Source organism: Setaria viridis, chromosome 8 (genome assembly GCF_005286985.2).
Source record: "Setaria viridis chromosome 8, Setaria_viridis_v4.0, whole genome shotgun sequence".
NCBI lineage: Eukaryota > Viridiplantae > Streptophyta > Magnoliopsida > Poales > Poaceae > Setaria > Setaria viridis.
The window spans coordinates 10367008-10378782 of record NC_048270.2 but is presented as its reverse complement, the minus strand read 5'-3'; the positions used below and the strand labels follow the sequence as shown (position 1 = coordinate 10378782).

At 49.3% G+C, this 11775-nt stretch overlaps 1 protein-coding gene across 4 annotated transcripts; it reads right to left on the bottom strand.

Moving 5' to 3' along the window:
• Positions 1–694: 694 nt before the first annotated feature.
• Positions 695–6885, bottom strand: LOC117833597 (uncharacterized). Of its 4 annotated transcripts, XM_034713156.2 has the most exons (5): positions 6399–6885; positions 5826–5946; positions 5702–5747; positions 1372–4028; positions 695–1279 (listed from the first exon to the last, which is right to left on the bottom strand). In XM_034713156.2, coding segments are annotated over exons 3-5 (3045 nt in total). In that variant the 5' UTR covers positions 5704–5747; positions 5826–5946; positions 6399–6885; the 3' UTR covers positions 695–893. The 4 variants fall into 4 exon arrangements, with proteins under 4 accessions (XP_034569047.1, XP_034569046.1, XP_034569049.1 ...); XM_034713155.2 differs by lacking the exon at positions 5826–5946 and having other exon boundaries at positions 5702–5792; XM_034713158.2 differs by lacking the exons at positions 5702–5747; positions 5826–5946 and having other exon boundaries at positions 6399–6882.
• Between the last annotated feature and the right edge of the window lie 4890 nt (positions 6886–11775).

Here is an 11775-nt window from a genome sequence, read left to right as displayed (position 1 = left end):
GATGCTCGAGATATAATCAACAATCGCCGCCATGAACGTGAAGCTGAGGGTGATGACAATGACCACTTCCCCGCTTTCGCAAGACGAATCATGAAGACTACTCTTCCAGAGAAATTCAAACCAATGGGCATCACTAAATATGATGGCAAACAAGATCCAGTTCGGTGGCTCCGCTGCTACGCATTAGCAGTCCAAGCTACAAGCGGAAGCGATGATACAAAGGTCATCCATTTTCCCGTATGAATGGAATCAGCGCCACTAACTTGGCTCGAATCTTTGAAGCCTAACTCAATCGACTCATGGTCTAATCTAAAAAAGCTTTTACAAGCAACTACGTGGGAGCTATGCAGCGCCCGGGCAACAGAATTAACTTGGCTCAGGTTAAGCAGCAAAAGGATGAACCCCTATGCTAATTATGCTAATTATGGATGACTCAAATTATCTATGAACAACTCTATATATTGTAATATTATTGTTGGAATTAAGCTAATCTGCAATGGTGTTTTGAGCCTTCTAGTCAACATTTTTTATTTATGATTGTGTGATATATAGTGTCCTCTAATAGCACTGAATTTTTTGGTTCACTATAATCGTGTCTACTTTTATTATTACCATTCAAATGTTATAATATGTCTTTTTATGCTATTGATATTATGGACCGTTTGATTATAATATGATGGTTTAGAAAATCGTGTGACAGATCACCTCCCAGCACATGATTTTTTCCTCCAAACCGAGTGTTTTAGCCAACAAAAATACTTGAGTGCTGGTACCCCACAAAATGCTCGAGTTACAGGTAGACAGACCCATTACAAATCACAGATCCGAGTCCAATGAAGAAGCAGAGGCAACTCTCTGTTGGGTGGCAAGAGTCAGAGCCTGCTCCAAAAATTTCAGCGGCAGCTCTTGTTGCTGCAGATCCTTGCCGGCGGCTGGCCGCGCGGGCTGCATGGCCCCGTGCCGGCGGCGTCGGTGAGCATCTTAACCACGTCCCTCATGGTCGGCCTCCCCGCCGGCAGCTTCGCGGTGCAGAGCACGGCGATCCTGAGCACCCTGAGCATGTCCTCCCGCTCGCTCGCCGTCGCCGCGGCCGCCACGCGCGGGTCCAGCACACCGTCGAGGCTCTCCGTGGCGAGCTTGCCGGAGAGCCAGGAGACGATGTCCCTGCCCTCGCCGAACCCCGGGTCGATCGGGCTCCGGCCGGTGACCAGCTCCAGCAGCACCACGCCGTAGCTGTACACGTCCGTCTTCTCCGTCACTTTTAGCGAGTAGGCCAGCTCTGCGAACACGTCAGAAATCTCCAGATGATCAGCAAGAGACAAGAGAGATGCAAGCGTGACACGTCTCAAAGTCAGAGGTAGCAGGACTCACCAGGGGCGAGGTAGCCGTGGGTTCCGGCGAAGCAGGTGGACACGGCGGAGTCGGAGGAGTCGTCGGCGGGGGCCTTGGCGACGGCGATGCCGAAGTCGGCGATCTTGGCCTCGTAGTCGTCGTCGAGGAGGATGTTGGTGGACTTGATGTCGCGGTGGATGACGGCCGGCGTGCAGTCATGGTGGAGGTACATTAGCCCCTTGGCGGCGCCGAGCGCCACTCTGCGCCGCCGCGGCCAGTCCAGCTCTGGCCGCCCGCCGCCGCCGCCGCCCTTGGCGGCGGCGGCCGCCTCTCGCCGAAGCGCCTGGTGCAGGTTGCCCCGCGGCATGTACTCGTAGACGATGAAGTGGAGGTCGCCGCGGGACAGGCACGCGTGCAGCTTCAGGATGTTCCGGTGCCGGACCTTGCCGAGGATGGCCATCTCCACCGCCATCACCCGCGCCGCGTTGCCCTTCCACAGCCGCTTCACGGCGACCACCCCGCCGCCGCGGCCCTTGACCTCCAGCCGGTACACGCGCCCCGTGCCGCCGGACCCGATCAGGCTCTCCTCCCCGACGCCGCAGATCTCGTCGGCGTCCAGCTCCAGCGGGTGGAACGACTCCAGCTTCCACTGCCCGCCGCCGCCGCACTCTACGTCGCCGCGCTTCCTGAGCTCCTCGAGCTTGAAGCTCCGATAGCTCACGAACAGGATACCGGCCACGAGCAGCAGCGCCGCCGAAACGAGCACCGGCACCAGCACCGCCGACTTATTCGCGAGGCCGTCCCTGCGGTCGCCGTCCACGTTGCAGGCGCCGAGCTCCGACCTGCCGCCGGCGACGCAGAGGCCGGGGTTCCCGGAGAACGCCTGGTCACCGGCGATCACCCGAAGCCCCGGCGGCACGTCTCCGGTCAGCCGGTTCGACGAGAAGTCGACGGAGCTCAGCTTCAGCGCCTGGAGGCTCGTCGGGATCGGCCCGGCGAGCTCGTTGTGCGATAGGTTCAGCGAGTTGAGCGACGTCAGCAGCGACAGCGAGGCGGGGACCGGCCCCGTCAGCTTGTTCCGGGACACGTCGATCTCGACGAGCCTGGCGCAGCCACCGATGTCCGCCGGCAACGCGCCGGAGAGCGAGTTCTCCTCGAGGTGCAGTGCTGTCAGCTGCGAGAGCCTCCCGATCTCCGCCGGTATCCCGCCGGAGAACGAGTTGTTGGACAGGTAGAGCTTCTGGACCTGCCCGAGCCGGCCGATCTCCGGCGGGATCGGGCCGGCGAGGCGGTTGTTCTGCAGCCACAGCTGGTTCAGGCTCTGCGCCTGGGCGATCAGCGGCGACATGGCTCCGGTAAACCCGTTGTCAGAGACGTCGATGATCGTCGCCGCCGGGAGCCCCCACAGCCCCTCCGGTAGATCGCCGGTGAACTGGTTCTTGTTGATCCGGAACCGTTGCAGGCTCGTGCACGACGAGTACTCCTCCGGGAACTCGCCGGAGAAGCCGTTCTGAAGGGCGAGGAGGTACTGGAGGTTCCGGCCATGGCAGAGGAACCTCGGGAACGGCCCGGTGAAGCCGTTCTCGGAGATGTCCACGCTGTTGAGCGGCGAGAACCGGCCGAAGTTGGCCGGGAACTCGCCGGAAAACCGGTTCTCATAGATGGAGAAGCTTGTCAGCGACCGGAGCTCGCCCCACTCCTCCGGGATCGGCCCAGACAGGTTGTTGTGGTAGAGCTGGATCACCGTGAAGCCCTTCAGCGCCGCGAACGCCGGCGGGATCCCGCCGCTGATCTGGTTCCGGGACACGTCGATCTCCCGGAGTTTCGCCAGCTTCCCGAGCTCCGGCGGGAGCTCGCCGGTGAGATTGTTCTTGTACAACTCGATCTTCCACAGGTTCCGGAGGTTCCCAATCGCCGCCGGGATCGCGCCGGCGAGGTTGTTCATGGACATGTCCAGCGTCTCCAGCGCGGCGAGCCCGAAGATGGACTCTGGCATCGCCCCCGTCAGGCCGCTCTCGGCGAGGTACAGGTAGGTCAGGTTCTTGAGGTTGCCGATGCTCGCCGGCGTCTCCCCCTGGTCGTAGCCGTTCAAGCCGACGCTGAGCGTGGTGAGGGCGGTGAGGTTGCCGACCCACGCAGGGAACCGGCCCGTGAAGCCGTTGTTCTCGACGTCGAGGACCTCGAGCGCCGCCAGCGACGACAGGTCCGGGAGCTCGCCTGAGAGGGCGTTGTACGACAGGTTCAGGAACCGGAGCCGCGTGCACCGGCCCAGCTCAGCCGGCACGGGGCCCGACAGCGAGTTGGAGTCGAGCTCCAGCCGCGTCAGGCCGTGCAGGGCGGCGATCGACGGCGAGATGCCGCCGGAGAGGTTCATGTTGGAGAGGGAGATCTCGGTGACCGTGCCGGAGCCGTCGTCGCCGCACCGGACGCCGAAGAAGCGGCATGGCGAGGTGATGGTGGCGTTCGTCCATGACGCGAGGTGGTTCAGGGGGTCGTTGAGGCCGGCCTTGAATTGGAGGAGGGCTTGTGTTTCCACGCCGATTTGGCAGGTAGAGCCCAGGAAGAGGGAGAGGAGTGTGATGAGGCAGATAAGAATTTGTGCTCTCATTGCGAGGTGATGTGGTGTTGGCAGATCTCTGAAGATGTTGATTACATGGGTTCTTGGTGCTGGCCTGAATGTCTGTGGTTCAGGAGACCTGCAAAGGGAAAACAACAGATATGAAACCACAACTTGATATTTGAATGTATAAACAAACATTAAAACATTTCTCCAAGAAAGACAAACTGAAATCTCAACTAAAGTTGAAGTGAGCTTTTCTTAGCATCTGCAAACTTGAGGTACATCATCAGTGTTTGCATTGATGTGCAATTGTCCTTTTCTTTTCTTTTCTTTTTCAGGGCTCACTTTGCCTGCTCTGTTTGAAGTATGAACTCCTCCCTTCAGTAGTTCAAGTACTGGGCTTCAGGCCCACACAAACGGAACACTCAAAATTTAGAACGTTTATTCAGTTCTTTCTTGATTAAAAATTTATAGCCTTACAAGATCATAGGAAAAGGCTAATGTCATTTTCAAACGCTGTGTTTAATTGGTATGTGATCTGGACACACCCAAAGTTGCTTTCCTCTATTAACATGACCTGCCAGCTACTCCCTTCCACTGATCCACTCCCTCTACTCTGTTCTGCTGCCCTCAGCTTCACCAACACCAGAAAAGTGCACTAGATTGCCCCATGGCACTGCCACACCACCCATTTTCACCTCCACCGAGTTAACCGTGAAATCGGGGCCGAAAAGCCGGAGCACTCACCAGATGTATAATGGGATCAGATGATGAAATGCATCAATGGGATAAAAAGAAGGTGGTCAAGAGCTCAAAGCTGTTTCAGTGGGAATATACTATTCCACTTACTATTTTAGTGAGCCATCACCCATCAGTGTCTAACATGACAAATGGCCCCAAACCATAGTGCTTGGCTGGATAACAGGTTCAACCTAGAAACGACACGTTACAAGAAGGGACCTGTAAAGAGAAACCTGTTGGTGGCAGGATTTGATCCAATTTTGGCATCAGTTCTTGGAGGCACAGCAAAGAAAAGAAGAATTTGACCTAACCTGTTTTGGCTCATCACCAAATTGTAAAAGGAGAATTGCATGTGCTTTATTTGGTCACGTTGTAAATAAATGTTTTTCGGTTCTAACTCCACTGACTAAATCTTCGGAGTATCATGTACCGTGCATGATCACCGCGTGAAACGTGACAACTAATCTACCACTTTGGTTTAAAAATATGTTGCATGTTGGAATACTTTTTTTTTATGGAGTATGATATCTGATATCTAGCAGTTGATTCTTACTTATCATGTCAAGTAAATACAATATTGTAGACATGCGTAGAAGGCTAAACCAAGAAAGAATAATAATCTTCCTTTTCCATTAAGAAAAAAATATTTAATCACTTTTCATGACTATTTTATACACATACTAACTCAAAGTATGCTCAGCAAGTGCAGGTTTGGGGAGAGTTTGCCCCCCCCCCCCCCCCCCCCCCCCCCCACCCCCCACACACACACCATCATCTTTACTGTTTCCTTGAATTTTTATTTAAAAACTAATGCATATAACTGCTTTTGAACTGATATAATTCGTGATCAATATGTCCGGAACCATATTCATAATCCATCCCAACAGTTGCATATATACCCTGACTGGGAGCAACATGTTGGACTTATAGAACCACAAATCCCACAAAATCAGGTGGAGTGGTCAAATCAGTTTGGATCATGCAACAAGACAGCACCATACTGTTGAGGCATTTCTGTTGATGACACGACTCAAAAAAGAAAGAAAACAAAAGGGGCACAAATATTACATTCAGATGCAGAAATGTTCGTCGTGATCTTCATTCAACGATCCCCCTATAGCGCGGTTCAATCAGATCACTTCACTCAAGTCCAAGTTGTCTAAGGAAAAGAAAAGGAAGAGATTAAAGTTACCGGATACACTGAAAGAAAGGTATTCCACATGCTGACAGAGGAAATCTACTAGTGGCCTAGGGGCACCGGGACGTAGTGGCAGAACACGCCAGCTAGATACTGCTCGTCTCCTACCTACAAGCTACTCCAGTGTGTATCAAAAAAATGATTGGAATTATGGAAGTTTCCACATGACAGACCCAACCAACTCTCTGCAGAAAACTAGTAAGAGGTGAAATAGAGTTGAGATGGAAACCCTGCAGGACTCAAAGGATACTTACTACACTGCAGGCAGCAGACGACACCTACAGAGCTGAGACGAATCTCTTGCGCTAGCTAGGTATCTCCTGAAAGAACTAGTACTACGCAGGAAGCAACTAGTAAGGCAATCTATGGAACCAAAACTCCTAGTAGCCATGAGCATACGCAGGAAGCAACTAGTAAGGCAATCTATGGAACCAAAACTCCTAGTAGCCATGAGCAAAGCCTATGGCCAATAGCACGCATGCATGCAAGGGCACCGATCACAATTTCAGAGAGCAGAGAGGGCAACAACAACAAGCATCATTAGCTCGATTGCATAGAGAGATATACCTGCTGTTCTCGATGAGGTCGCCCCTGCCTCTGCCTTTCCTCTCCGCCTCTGCTTTTTCTCCTCAGCTCACCAAGTGATGAACATGTAAATGGAACGGGGGAGTGAGAGAGGAGAGAGCTTTGGGCACGAAGGATGGAAATGATGTTGAGCTTAAGCTCGCTTTGGAATAGAAGGGGAGGCACTCGGAGAGCAAGGAAGTAAACTGGATTAGCTAGCTGACCGTCGTCGTCTAAGCTCGCAACTGGGAGTTTACGGCTTTTGACTGAGGCTTCTGATTCAGAGATGATATAGTCACGAGGCGGCGGCCTGCACACGCAGCGGGGGAGATACGGCCATGGACATGGAGAGAGCCAAAGCCAAACAAAGATAGGCAAGAGGCTGTATCAAATTGGTGGCCGTGGCCAGTGACGCCACAAAAGCCGAGGCTGTTGCTTGCGGGGCTGCCGTTTCAGCCGTGGCACCCGCCCCCCCACTGCCTTGGCCCTTGGCTGCCTGCGCTGGTGTGGCTTGGGACAAGAGGACCGAGGACCCAGACTCCCAGAGGATCCTCTGCGCCGACTGAGCTCTTTAGGATCTTTGCTGTGAACTGTGCGTTTTTTTTTTTTTGACCTTTTTACCTAGGCTGGGTACTGTGCCAGCATGATGACGGTGGACTTTTGTTACATTAGTCACGTGACGACGAGAATTATACAGTATCATGAGCATTAGGTCGATCGGCTGCTACCTTTACCGGCACGTAAGCGTGTCAACGCGACTCTCTTTAACACATCATCGTCATCACATGAAACGGCGGGCAACGCACGCCCAAGTGGAGGATCCGGTCCTTTTTTTTTTTGAAATAAAGAGGAGGATCCGGTCCGAGCACAGGGATTAACAAGGATTACCTGTAAGGGAAAACAAGGATTACCTGTTCCTAACAAAGTGCCGATCGACACATTTCTACTACCCGATTAACCGCCTTCTCCACGAAATATCTTCCATTAGTTAGATGCTGGGAACAAAATGTACGTGTGCAGAAACGAAGCAAGAGCGCGCGTAGCCACGGGGCCGATCAGAATCAGAGTGACCTTAAGCCACGGGCACCGCGAGAATAAGTGGCGAGTGCACGCGCTCGCCGGCTCGATCGCCGGGTCGGCGTCAGGTCGGTGGAAAGAGGGCCCGGAAATGAGGTCAGCGGTGAGGCAAGCGCGTATCTCTGCGAGTCACGTGATCCACTGGTTCTCGATCGATCTACTGCTACTGCTAGTTAGCAAGAGGACGCGCGGGCTCTCCTCGTATGGTGGGTGGCTTTTGATTTGGGTCTCGTGTGTTAAGCTGCATGTCACGGTCTCTCCCGGCTAGCTAGCACGCGTACTAGCTGTTACAGTACAATGTACGTAGAGGAGATGGATGAGAATGGTGAGAGATTGAGTGAATATAATGGAGAGCAACCAAAGCTGTAGATTAATTCGAAATTAACCGCCGCCTTACACAGCTGCATGAGCAATTTGCATTGGTTCCAATTTTTATCGAGTACCCCCTCCGTCCCAAATTACTATTCGTTTTGGTATTTCTAGATACGTAGTTTTGACTATGCACCTAGATATATATTATATCTGGATACATAGCAAAAGTTATGTACCTACAAATGGTAAAACTAATAATAATTTGGGACGAAGGAAGTAGCACTGTATAGTCGTGTCTTGTACGCTGGTCACATTCAGTTAGAGACGTGGAGAAGGCTGGATACAAATAATTGAGACAACAAACCAATGCCATGTAAGAGGAATTTGCATTGGTTCCATTTTTATCGATCGAGTAGCACCGATAGTTGACTTGCTACGTATGTACCCTTTCCTTGTCTATCTTTTATGAGAGCAACCAAATGTCATTTCTTTCATCCCCACACCATGTTACCAAAATGGACTCCCCTCTATCTCTATAAAAGTAGGCATCATGTGAACCTACTCGAACCCTTACCTTAGCATCCACCACCGATCCCTGATCGTATCTTCGTTGCAGAAGATAAGCATGGTTGGTTCTCTTTAGAAATACATTTTTTTCCACCTAAAATGCTGGAAATGTATTTTTAAATGCTTGTGTTACCAAAGGTAAAAAAAATGATGCACACTTTTTTTCATTTCCATTAATGTAACAAGCAGTAATAATTCGGAGAAATAAACTATATATACTACCGGCCATGCGTCTACGTCTTCGGCATTAAAGCAGAGCGAGTTGTGGATCGACGACGACGATAACGCACACCAATGATCAGCGCCGCGGTATAACAATCGATCATCATCAGCGCGTCCTTAATTTAGAAAGCATCGCGGCATGATTGCTACGCCATGACTCGGCTCCACCGCCCGCAAACGGCCGCCGCCCCCTCCCGTGACGATCGCTACAGGCCTACAGCTAGCCGCGCGCGCTTGAGCAACACGCTACGCAACTCTTCTGCAAGAATAAACATGTTGCCATATACTAATATAAACCAAAATGCAAAAAGAATATCACTAAAATAATCGTGCAAAAATTTGGATCCTACTAATTATGAGATTCTTTTCTTTTTTTTTCGTGGCCGGTGTTGAGCAGAAGAGGCCGTACGTGTGGACGTACGAACCGCGATATCCGCCACGTAGAGGGCCGTGGTGCCGCGTGTGCCCGCAGGCCCGGGGCTCCCTCCTCCCATTGGAGGAGACGACACCTCGGCGCCGGCGCCCGGCAGCGTCCGGATCCCGCGGCGTCTCGTCCCTGGCCGTACTATACTCCACGTGTGTGGTTGCGATCGTGGACCTGACCGAGTGTCCCCGGTTGATCTCCATTTTGGGGACATACACCTGTCCGGCTAGTAATCGTCATAGCATGGTCGATCTGGATGACTGGGTCAACCTTTTAAGGAAAGAAGATGTCATGTAGGACGCTCGAAGATGTCATGTAGGACGCTCTCAGCCTGCACCAAAAGTTATGCCCGATCTGAGAGGCTGAACATAGTAAAGTTATGCATGTTCAAACGCAGAGAATCCATATTTTACCTTAAATTTTCAATTATATTTTTACTAATAGTTACATGTTTTTACTAATAGTTATAAAACCGTAGTCATTAACAAGTGCTTCTACATACAGGACTGGCACCATGGTCTTATTTTTTTAATATATACTGTGATCCCTCCATTCCAAATTGTAGATCGTTTTGACTTTTCTAGATTTATAGATATTATTATACATTTAGATATAGTGTGTGTCCAGATGCGATTTATAGATATTATTATGCATTTGATATAGTGTGTGTCTAGATGCATAATAATATCTATAAATTTAGGAAAACTAAAACGACCTACAATTTGGAACATACTTAACTAATGTATTGTTAGTTTCTCCAAATGCCGTTGGACGTCAGTCAAAACATGGATTTGAACATCTCTAGATGAATGGAGGGGGTATTTAATTTTCTAATCATTTTTTATTATACAGTACAGGAAACCATTTTCTCATGATCCAAAATACATGTCGATTATACGCAGAATTTAGCTCTCCATTCTATCCTAGCCTACCATCGAAAGACCAAGTAACTGTAAATACAAGTACCTGTGCTTAATCGAGACTAGCTAGAATTTACGTAGTCAGATTTCTCAAAAGCCCCCAATTAACCAGCTAAGCTACCCTCAAATTAGCACTCTCCAATCTCTACAAAATTTGTGCCCGTTTGAAAGGCCTAAATTGGATTTTTTTTTTAAAAAAAAGAAAGGCCTAAACAGACCTTTAGTTAATTTACAATGTATTTTTTAGCTTCAAAAGCGTTTTTCATCTCTAGTTTCTCTTGCAACATTATTAATTCGTACAAAATCAATGTCATCTTAATCAAATAATGTTTTGGATAGGCCATCCGCAACTTTTGTATACTAAACATGTATATAATGTGACTAATTGTTAACCAAAAAGTATGCAAAATCGCTGATGACACCGGTTTCTGATCAGAATCAACCGTTGTGGATAAGATTCTGACAGTCGATGAAGGAGAGAGAAAAGGGCCGCCGATGAAGCCGTGTTGACCAAGACTGACCACAGTTGACCAGGATTCCAGAGGCCGGTAGAAGACAAGGTGGGCCCAGTCCGAAGCGAAATCGACTCCACCAAATAAGAGAAAGCGTGGAGATTTATTTTAAGTAGGTTTTAGAAATAGCTGTAGTAGTTCATGTTGTAATCGACTAGGATTTTAGTTTGCTCCAGGGTATAAATATAAGCCCATGAGCCTTGTAATCTCTCAATAATCAATCAATCAATCAATACAACCTTTTGGCGCCACACCGCCAAAATCTTAGGAGTAGGAGTAAAGTAGTTTTGACGGGTTCTTTCCTGCGTGCACGGCTGCATCGGCTTCGATCTCAAGCGAGCTTGTAAGTACCGACACCCGGTCATTATAGCCTCTATCAGGACTTTCTAAGTTAAGTCTTATATTCTGATATTCGGTTGTGTGGCTAGTTATCGAGTTATCTTAGATTGCAAGTAGAATTTCCTAGGCTTTGTCCAATATTCTGCTTGTCTTCAACGATTTCTCACAATTTTTGAGTTGTTTGGGTTTAAGTTGCATCGTGTTGATCTCTTAGTTCTATCAAGCGCTCACGGTCATCGAATGATTTAGATCTGGTTAGGTTGTCTTCATCGGCTCCCTTGCCCTATTTAAGCGTTCACAGTTATCAGATCGTATCAGCTGGTAGATCTTGCATGCTTTTATTGCTTTATATATGCTAGGTCCAATAGATCTTTACTCTTGCCCCTCGTATTGCTAACTGTCATGCCCTTGACATTAGCACGCTATTGTTGAGAGTCGATGCTTCGGTCGGATCTTATCCGTTTCTCTCAGAAGCATGATGATATCATTGAGCCGATAGGGGCGCATACAAAGCCTTGCTGCCGCGAGCTGACTTAGTGGGCTAAAGTTAATGCTCTCTCACCTTGTTGCCTTGTCTAAGTTTAATTACATGGTCATGACATTGATTAGGATTCTATTAGCTTAATTAGCTCGTAAGCAGTTGGCAAGAGGTCCTGGTTTGCTATGTTGTAATCTTTTAGGTTAATAGATTGATGTCAACGCCCTCTCATTCGTGTTACCTTGTCTAAGTTCAATTACACTTATCAAGACATTGACTAGATCTGTTAATCTATCTTATGTGCGCATGGTTGATAAGGGCTCCTTCTATAGCTGTTGTTTGACAATGCTTTATCTTAGCCCGTCGGATCATGCAGCCGATGACACATATCATTAATGTTTTATTTATTTACACCGCATGATTACATTGAATACTTGTTTATTATGGTGTTTATTCCAACAACGCCTACCCATGAGTTTGAAAGGCTTCGCTACCGATCGGCTCAGGAATTTAATGTTTACCTTGTCAA